We start from the raw sequence: 10,215 nt of genomic DNA, 5'->3' as shown, positions 1-10,215 counted from the left end.
TCATATGAAAAAAGAGCAATATTAAAACTTGTTCTTTCACTGGAATCAAATAACTGTGCATGGAGTTGCTTATGAAATTGAGCTACTTTTGCCATTACTACTAATTATATATTAATGTCAATTTTTTAAAGTAGATATCCATCAACTTGTCACAGATCAGATCCACATTACTCTTATACCACTAAGCCAAAATGCTCTTACTTATGTGCCAAAATGTGCCTACCTACTTAAAATGAAGGGAAAACAAGAAGCAAACACTACCTTGCCCTAGTCTCTAGTATACACCAATGGGTACACTTAAATTGTCACTGCCTGTGAGGCTTGTTTCACATGTAGATGGCACTGCTCATTCCTATTGAACTGGGGAATTTTAAAAACAGAAGTCCAGTTATGTTAAAATCCTCTGAATAGCTTGGCTGACTAGTGATGTAAGATGGAAAGAAAAACAAGCGTAGGACCAGAGGCAAAGAACTCAAAAATTATTTTCAACAACACCCAGAGCTGTTTCCCCTCCATGTGCCTTGATCCCTTTGTGCATCAAGCACAAGCAATTACAGAATAAACACCCCACTTCTACAACATAATGTATCACCAACAAATGTGTCTTCTCTCGGCCAATAAATAATTTTAATTGATCGTGACAGGATGCCTCAGCTGCCTCAGTTGAAAGTCAGCTGGGCCAGCTAATGCTGCTGCTGAAGTCATGATCACATTGATGAAGAGCACTCACGTTATCCATTCTGGTACTTGAGCAGTAGGGTCTAACCAGTCCTTCCTCAGGAAGGTAATGAACAATCACTGTAATTTCTTGACTTGAAATTTCCAAGGAGTTCCTGCTGTAGAGCCATCAAAGGCAAATTAATTCATTAGAAAGTACAAAGACACACAAATCCCTGACTGCCTGGCCTACAAAACACCTGAATACCTCACTTTATGTTGATTAGAAAATCAACATACATAGGAGACAAGCTGAATGTCAAGAAAGCCTGATTTGGCATGGACAACAGGAATACATTTTCTTTTTCTGCCCAGAGAAAGCACAATTTGTATTCATGCCAAACAATGTAAGAGAGAACTTTTGGATCTTGCAAATACTATTTAATTTAGAAGGCATATATTTTCACAGAGTTAATTGCAAGATCATTGATCAAGAGAGGTTCATAGACCAGCAGCTAGATAAAAGGAAGGCCCAGTGGTAAATGACCACATTAGATGGATATTAGAGTATGAATTGGGTTCTTTATTGTTATTGTATGTCCTTATTGTTACCATAAAGTAAAGGAACTTGGAAAATCTCTCTACTCCCACAGATTGAAGCCCCCTGACATGAGGCTCCAGAGAGACAGGAATCCACATTCAGCCCTTGGTGAAAAGAGACAGTTCCTGCCCCTGACCTGCCAGAGCACTAGGAGGACATGGGCTCCTTCTAGAGGTCTTCTCCAGTGCTGTTTTATTCCCTCTGTTTTCCAAAGAATTTGACTCAGATTTGCAAATACCAAAATTTTGGTATCCCCAGAATTCTATTTCCCTGCCATGAATATTATTTAAAAACAGAAGACAAGTCACCTACTCTGAGAAAAGGACTCATACCAAGGCACTCTGGGAACAAATGCATCATCATGGATTCTTACATCCCTGCATGCATGGTTTATGTGTGCTCGTACAAGCCCTCTTCATGAATCACTACTGGTACAGTATCTTTTCCCTCCCTATCTACCACATCCCACTCTAAAGCACCTTGTAGAACAGTCTCAGAGAATGCAAGGGGAACCATTGCCCCTTGAGATGACACAGAACTGTGCTTACTCTCATCACATGAGCCAGAAAAGGGATCTTGCAGCCCAGAAAGCCAACCATAACCTGGGCTGCATCAAAAGAAGTGGGGCCAGAAGGTGAGGGAGGTGACTCTGCCCCCGACTCCACTCTCATGAGATCCCACCTGAATTATGGCATCCAGCTCTGGGCCACTGACATAATATGGACATGGACCTCTTGGAGTGAGTCCAGAGGAGAGCAATGAAGGTGATCAGAGAGTTGGAGACCCTTTCCTATGAAGACAGGCTGAGAGAGTTGGGGTTGTTCAGCCTGGAAAAGGGAAGGCTCCAGGGAGACCTTAACCACCTTTCAGTACTAAAGGGAGCCTACAAGAAAGCTGGAGAGAGACTTTTTACAAGGGCCTGCAGTGAAAGGACAAGGGGAAATAGCTTTAGACTTAAATAGAGTGGATTTGGATTAGATATGGGGAAAAAATTCTTCATTGTGAGGGTGGTGAGACACTGGAACACGTTGCCAAGAAAAATTGTGGATGTCCCATCCCTGGAAGTGGATGGCCAGCTTGGATGGGGCTCAGAGCAACGTGATCTAGGGGAAAGCACCCTCAACTATGGCATGGGGGGTTGGAACTAGATGATCTTTAAGGTCCCTTCCAACTCAAAACCATCTATGCTTCTATGGTCTTTGAACCCAACCTTTTCTGCTATCAGACACGGCCAGAAGGATTGCACACCACAAAGAAACAAGGAGTGCAAAAATGTAAATGTAAAAAGGTAAATGTAAATGTAACAGTACAACAGCAAAGGAAAGTGACATACAAAAGCCAGTAAATCATTAAAATACACTCTTTTCTCACAGGAGCTCCTAATTATCTTACTGATACCATACTCATCTACTTTAGCAATTTGATGGTCTCTGTCACATAAAAAAGGAGCAGAATCTTAGACCCCCTCTCCATCTGGGGAAGTTCATCTAAGAGAAACTGTCCCCTTTTCACTTCCAGCTCTGTCAATGGGATTTCCTCCTGAAGACTGCTTATGGCTTTCAGGATCTCAGTTTCAGAGAATTTAAGGTAGAAATGACTGCAGGCATGCACTTATCAAAACAGCCATTTTTAAATTAAAAACTGAGGTTAGCTGCAAATCTTTCAGCTTCACTGTGCAGCAAAGACAGTAACACACTGTCAACAGATAAACAGTCCATACTATCCATACTGCCCACAGCATAAAAAACGTTCTCTTGGGACTACATTGCTAGTGCTGTGATGGAATGGACATTTTACAACTCTGCTGCTGAATTGCAAAGTAACATGCCTAGAGTCCAATTTTCAGTGTGAGCACTTAATGCAAGCAATCAAATTTCCTCCATATGGGGTTGATTTTAAGCACTAATTTAAAGCAGTTCAAGAATTTAGGAATAACAAATGGAAGAACAACACAATATGTTTTTTTCTAATATTAGCCTGGTTCACCAGCCTCTCTAGCAACCAATTCAATGTGTGCTTTAAGGGTAGGTTTAGTCTGCATCCTGAATCTCCTTCTGGGACAGAACATGCACGGGCAGTCCAGCGCTTTCACTGTGTTCAGCTAAGTGGCAAATTAAAAACCACTGCTGGAAATTTGGCCTGAAAAATATAGATACAACATAACCTTTGGAATTTCTAAAAATTTACCTTATGGTTAGGGTTTTAAAAGCATGTACCTAACCCATTCTGAATGCAAATTAATATGTCAAATTTAGAGCATAGGCATTATGTACATCAATAGATGATGTTGATGCATAACATCTCTTAGGATCTGATCAACAACTCCAATACACAGCACTTGATTTTAATGGGACAAATGTTTCTAGGTGTACATAAGTATAAACAAGCATTCTGTGGTCCAAAACGATTGTTTAAGCAGAAGAATGCTTACATGGGGAAAGCTTCCTTTCATAGTTCTTCTGAGGACACCGATACAAAAGAAAGAAACAAGGTGATTTTGTCTACTAGTGATGGAGCATTGTGGCTATTGTACATCTCTACTCTTGTGGCTCTCAAAATTAGCTAATTAAGACATACTTCACCAGAACAAAATATTTGTAAAGTCAGCGTGTCCCTAACAAGGAGTTATGTTGTCTAAGAAGCTTCACAAAAGAAATTCCCAACATTCTTCCAATATATTAAAATTACTTCCTTAATTAATACTGGGAATTGGAGCTTTAGAGACTGATGTCATGGTGAAAAAAAATTTGTTTTGTTTTCTGATTATATAAAAAGATGGCAGTTTTATTTTCTGTACAGATTCTGAGCTCTCTAAGTAAGCTTAACTTGAGAAAAATGAAAGTCATTTCAACCAAGTTTATTCTGTTTGCTTTAGCTACAGTGGTCTTTCTCACATCAAACAGTATGTGCCTAAATGAACCAATGAAGTCCAGGCTGCAGAGCAGAGAAGACAGTGATGATAAAGATTATGAGGTAAGATCTGTATTACTGTGACACTGTTTGGGGGAACTGCGGGTGAGATCTTGAGCACACTGGATTTTTTTGGCACAGGCTGTCCTAAACTCATTCCACAGCATTCAGCATTACAGCACTAGCAGTATGAAAAAAGCTTGTCAAAAGAATTTTCAAGAAATTCTTTTTCTCAAACACATGAGTTGATTGTGTAAATCAACTCATGTTCCAATTTTTTTGCAGTACAGCTTTATGATTAGGCTGCAACTTTTTCTGAAAAGTTTCTTACTTACACAGTGAGTCCTCAATTAACATTCCTGTCAGGTGTTTTATGTACCTAATATAACAGATTATTAATCCAAAATTAATAAAGGCATGCTTGTAATACTCAAAGAATAATGATAAACAGAGAACATTTTAAATCTAATATACTTAATGGCCTTAAAATTTTACTCTGGAAATTGCCTATAAAAATTTCTTTGCAGGGTTGCACATTTATTATGTCTCAATAGGTGCCAAATGAGATTTGCACGCTTCATCTGTATTATTTTTCATGTTTTCCCTGCAAATGCTCCCTAGGAAATGGGAGCCAACCCCTCTTTTTGACTTATCATCATTGGTATAATAAACATCCTTCAAAACAAAATACAAATTCAATTATGTTAGTCAAATCCTCTGGACTTAGCTCACTATCTTTTATATTCTTCAAGAAGCAGTGTGCAGGTGCAATGAGAGGGATAGTTTATTTAAAGTTTTAACCATGAAGTATGAACTAGAATGGCTCATTCCTGTTCTCTGCCAGTAACTGGAGAAGCTCAAAGGAAAGACAAATAGGGACAAGGAAGTGAAATTATGATTAGGAGCATTTGTGTCTTTGACTGAAATTTAAATCCATATTTTTACATACTTGCAGTTAAGTCCTGGAAACTTATTTTTGTCACAAAAGTAAGTTGTTCTCAACATGCCAAGGGAGGAACACTGCTCTATAAGAAGGGTCATACTGATAAAGCTATTTTTCAGGCAACAGCTGACCTCAGCATCATGACACAGGTAATACACTAGGCTCAGTTCTTCACTGTATGACAGCATAGATACAGAAAGTGTGTTTTGTGTTGGTTGCACAAAAAATTAGGAGCCCAGGAGCTCCAAATGTATCTTGTGGGCTAGGGAGGACCAAAGCCATTTAAAACTCAGGGCAACTTCTATGCTGCAAAGCCAGAACAGGCATGATGTGAACTTGACCCAAAAGCTTTCCATTCACTTCCCTGCCTGATAGCCTGGATGGATATTGTGTCCAAAGCATCCACCCAGGGCTGAGGAAGAAATGAGCTATACCTTCAGGTAGCTTGGTCCATCCTCCTGTTCATCCAGACCAGATGAGTACGAGTCTGGGTCTGTGTGAAGTCACAAAACATGTTCAGCATCTTCCACTCCATAGGATTTCAGGTGGTGATACTAGCAAATGTGACCCTGACAGCAGGTGCTGTCCTATCTTAACTGACTGCACAGGATCTGACTCCTGGGCTCAGAGTCAGATTGACACCATTTGAGCTGAACCATTTGCTGACATTGATATGGAAATATGCCCTTGTGGTCAGAGCTCTGAAAAGGTAAGCAGGACAATGTCAGCATATGAAGTAATCCATATGAAGGAGCTCATGTTACAATGGAGTTTAGCAAATAGATCTAAAAAACATTACATATTCAAAAAAATAAGAGCCCAGCAGCTTTCTAAGGAGGTATGAAATAGAATACTTTGTGTCATTGGTAGCTGGAGTAATGCCCAATAAAATGATTATATCTTTTTTTAAATTATTTTTCTTTAGATTACAGATAATATTTTGGAAGAAAAGCAGAGGAGTCTCAATTTTGAAGAAATGGAAGACTGGGGATCAAAAGATATCATCAAAATGAACCCTTTTACAGCAAGCAAGATGCCAAATTCAGTTGCTAATTTACCTCTTAGATTTGGAAGAAATTATCCAGAAGAAAGAAGCATTAAACCATTTTCAAACTTGCCCCTGAGATTTGGAAGAGCTTTTGGAGAGAACATACTTAATCATGCTCCAAGGGTATCACACAGGCTTGAGAGATCTCCACTTGTTAAAGGTTTCAGTCAATCACTTCTAAATTTGCCACAGAGGTTTGGGAAGTCACTGGCTGTCAATCTGCCTCGAGACATTCAGGAATCTGAACCAGGTAATGCTACACAAGTGTTCAAGCCCCATATTAAAATGCATATTAAATCATAGGTTAGCAATGATTAAATACAGCTAGAATTCCTCTAGGAATATTCCTAAGCATTGCAATATGAGTTCAATTTGCCAAAAGAAAGATTGCAGTTCATCAAATCAAAAAGCCTCGTAAAAAAGCAGTAGAGAATCTTTTTATAAAACCTTTTTTAATGAGAAGGTGCCAAACAGCCAAATTTTAAAATGTTCATATGACAGGATTAGATTTGATGCTTTTTTAGATCACGTTTCATTTTGAAAAATCATATCTTTGGTGAAGAAGTTTCAGAATCATTAAAATATCCCATTTCAGCACTATAAAATTACAAACTTACCTATAAATTACTCCTCAATTTTCTAAATTTATGCAAATTAGAGTTAAAAAAGACAAAATTCCAAGACAAATAGCAGCATTCTGAAAAATATTTTTTCTCATCCAGTTCTATTTTTTTCATATTTTCTTACTGAGACAATGTTTGAGATTTTGATTTTTCATTCCACATTATCATGGAAAAATTTTTATGACATCTCAGAATTATTTTCAGCATAGAAAAACTATTTCCTGCTATTACTAAGAATAATTTAAACCAGCTCTTCAACAACAGTCCTTCTTATCATAACTGCTGCCATACTGGAACTGCCCATTTGTCTTGTTACCAAGATTCAGGTGGCTACCCCTGACCTCCATCTGACACATGAATAAAGTAGAAGTTCAGGCCAGAAATGATAACAGATATATTAGAAGCCAAGGTTCTCTCTCATTTAATTTGATTCCTTTCATTCCTTTCTCACTGTCTCACCTAATTATAACAGCTTTTGTTTTATTTGTCTGGTATTTTTAGGGATATGAATTCTAACAGTTACGTTAATACTGGAATGAAATGATGAAGACAGAATCTGAAAGACTTGGAAAAGCTGCAATGTGCTTTCAAAACTAAAGGTCATCCAAAGGAAATGTGTGAATTGAAATGCAAACCTGCCTTCATGTATGCATAATGTCTTTTTTTTGCAAAAACCCTTGACATATAAGGCAATGATAATTGTAGTGATTGTTGTGGTAGTTTGCTTCCGTGGTGGTCTAGTATAAATTCTATTTATTTCTATGCTACTTATGTCCTGTTGGCTGTAAAACTGAATTTCAGAACAATGGCTGTTTAATTTACAGCATTTAAAGCAGAATTTTAAAAAGCATAAAATTAATAAAGGCGCATGGTTCAAATAAAAAGAAGCCTATGATGTGAATAATAACATTGAGAAGCAGGATCAAAACTGCTGATAGCCTTTGTGTCATGAGCAGCTAAAGAAAATCAAGTGTTGAGAAAAAGATTTTCCTGGTTTTTATGGGTCATCTTGGATATAAATATGAAAGGCAACTTGTCTCTCTGGCAGCTGGCTCCTACACCTCTTCTTCTGCTCACAGCTAGTCCAGCTTTAAACTGACATTAGAATCACACATACAAATGGGTGCCTTCAGCAGCAGCCCTTTGATGCTCAGTCTATTCAATAGCTTGGAACCAGACAATCTGTCTCCAGCTCCTGGCTCTCAGACCTGCAGGTCCCTTTGACTCCTCAGTTTCTGGCAACCAGATCACTCATTCTGCTGTCTAGCCTTGTTTAAGAGGTGCTATCAGATCACACAGTGTCCATGCACAGTGTCCATTCAGTGCCTGCCTTCTCAAGGCATTGAGTGGTTCTGTTCGAGTCCCATCAAGTGGTCTGGTAGTTCTGCTCTTTGCTACTGTCCTGTTGCCTCCTCTTACTCAGGGTTTGGATATCTGAGAGTTTATTACTTCTTCTGTCTCTTGTCTTAGTCTTTATGCTGAAAAAACAGTAACCAGATGTCCTTACATTCCACATATCTTTACAAGAACCTGGAAAAAAACCCTATCAAATTGATCAGATCAATTAATAGATGGGACAGAGGCTGAGTTGCCATTCCTCCACAAAATTAATGAGGCTACAGGAAACACAACACTATTCAGCCTGTACCTGGTGAATCTAATTCAATCCAAAGGAATCAGACTATAGTCCTGAGAATATCTAGTCTCCTACTCACTCATACCTGAAATAACAAAGAGATAGGAAATTCTAAACAGATAAAAACCAGCGAGGTTACACTTTCTGAATGTAAGTGTCCCAAACCAATCTTCGTGTTTTTCTCTGAGCCTCAGAAAACATTTTACCTAACAAGTGCTGTTGAAAGACCTGTTTTGCAGTATAACACTTGGGTACAGCAGACAAGTCCATGCTGAAGGACACTGGTCAACAAATTGTGTGTGGGGAAAGTCAAAGATCCAGGCTATGAAGCAGAAGTCTTGCCATTGCCTACCACCAGATCAGGTGCCATTTATTCCTCAGTCAGGAAAACCAGGATCTTTAAGTGATTTACAATCAAATGGGCAGCAGAAGGAAATGCCCTGAGCTTTGAGCTGTGTTTCTGGTCCTGCAAACCTCACTGCACGACATGTGAACCAAAAGGAAACAAGATTTGTGAGAATCCCTGAGCAGCAATAGAAGCTGCCTTTTTAAGGCACATATCACCTAGCAACAGGGAAAGGGTACACATCCATTGGCATTAATGATAGCTGCTGTGGGAGGAAAGCAGAAGCCCAAACACTGGCCCAGCAGCAGGTACAATTAAGTTGTCCTCTTATGGCAAGCTTCATAGCATGGATACAGGAGGTGGCTATTGATTTATTTTCCCTTAGTACAGGAACTGCTAGCTGAAAAGTACATAAAGTAGGAATTATGCTATGCTGTGCAAAATTTCTGTTTGGCTTGAGAGCACATGAGCCAAGAAAACAATCACAGGATAGTGCAACAGGAGGAGAAGGGGCACCACAGGCAACATACATTGCTCTAGTTATCACTCACTGGATTATTTATTATCCACATACAGATATTATTCATGAATTGGGAAAAAGCAAGGAGAGGACACAAGTAAATCAATTGACAGACTATTGGGACTTCCTGGCATGAATTCTTGAAGGGTTCAGGAGCTACCAGCCTTCCTTGCCGTACAAGTAATATTTATGCCCGTTATTAAAGTCTCCATGCAAAAAACACCAGGTTTGTTTTAGGTTCTGACTTAAGCTTATAGAGAAGACAGCTGACAATGTACTGATTAATTTATAAGTCCAAAGGCTCATCATGGGGTTGATTTCAATATATCATTTAGACAGATTTAGTGGAGTGTAAAGTGACACTTTGGTTTACCCTAAGAAAGAACCAGACTTTGGAATCGTGTTTGAAATCTGTCAGTCTTAGATTCTTTTCAATTGCTTTTGCAACTGCCTTTTGCATTTTTTTAAATAAGAAAACTGGGCTATCCTTAGTAATGACAGACCACTCGAAATTTCCAAACTTTTATCAAGACATTTTAAAAATTTCCCCAAGTTTAAGAGCACCTGTTAGCAGGAATTGGAAATGCTTTCATTAGTGCACCCACAAAAGTTCATCTGGCACAGATACCTTGACAGCCATAGATGTCTGATTTGCATTTGTGCTGCTCTCCTGGTGACATAACATAGAAGGGCCTCAGCTAGTGCCACTCAGATCTTTTGTAGACCAGAGTTTGGATGAGAAAAATTTGTGCTACTAGGAAAGAAAAAAGCGGCTTACAGTATCTTTATGTGTATTTTATCTGATGAAAAATTAATAGGGCAAAATACATTTTTTCATCTCTTCATATCTGTTCACAATGTATTCTATGCAGTGATTAGCCAGAAGGTCAGTCCTGTGGCCTTACTCAGAAGTGTATCCAATTAAAATTTT

The 10,215-nt window shown here is 38.7% G+C and overlaps 1 protein-coding gene across 1 annotated transcript; it reads left to right on the top strand.

Annotated features, from left to right (window-relative positions):
- The first annotated feature begins 4,068 nt into the window (after positions 1-4,068).
- On the top strand, positions 4,069-7,669 carry NPVF (neuropeptide VF precursor). The gene is made up of 3 exons (XM_066567169.1): positions 4,069-4,231; positions 6,037-6,409; positions 7,284-7,669. Exons 1-3 carry the CDS (start codon positions 4,094-4,096, stop codon positions 7,289-7,291), a joined length of 519 nt encoding a protein of 172 aa, XP_066423266.1. The 5' UTR covers positions 4,069-4,093; the 3' UTR covers positions 7,292-7,669.
- The last annotated feature ends 2,546 nt before the right edge of the window (positions 7,670-10,215 follow it).

This window comes from Molothrus aeneus, chromosome 1, assembly GCF_037042795.1.
Source record: "Molothrus aeneus isolate 106 chromosome 1, BPBGC_Maene_1.0, whole genome shotgun sequence".
Lineage (NCBI taxonomy): Eukaryota > Metazoa > Chordata > Aves > Passeriformes > Icteridae > Molothrus > Molothrus aeneus.
The sequence above is the reverse complement of the archived record's forward strand: the minus strand, read 5'-3'. Positions and strand labels throughout refer to the sequence as shown.

Bases quoted from the DNA above. Each gene is read 5' to 3' on its own strand.
- NPVF (XM_066567169.1), top strand. From the start codon at position 4,094: ATGAAAGTCATTTCAACCAAGTTTATTCTGTTTGCTTTAGCTACAGTG. The intron at 4,232-6,036 runs GTAAGATCTGTA...ATTTTTCTTTAG, and splicing joins GTGATGATAAAGATTATGAG to ATTACAGATAATATTTTGGA.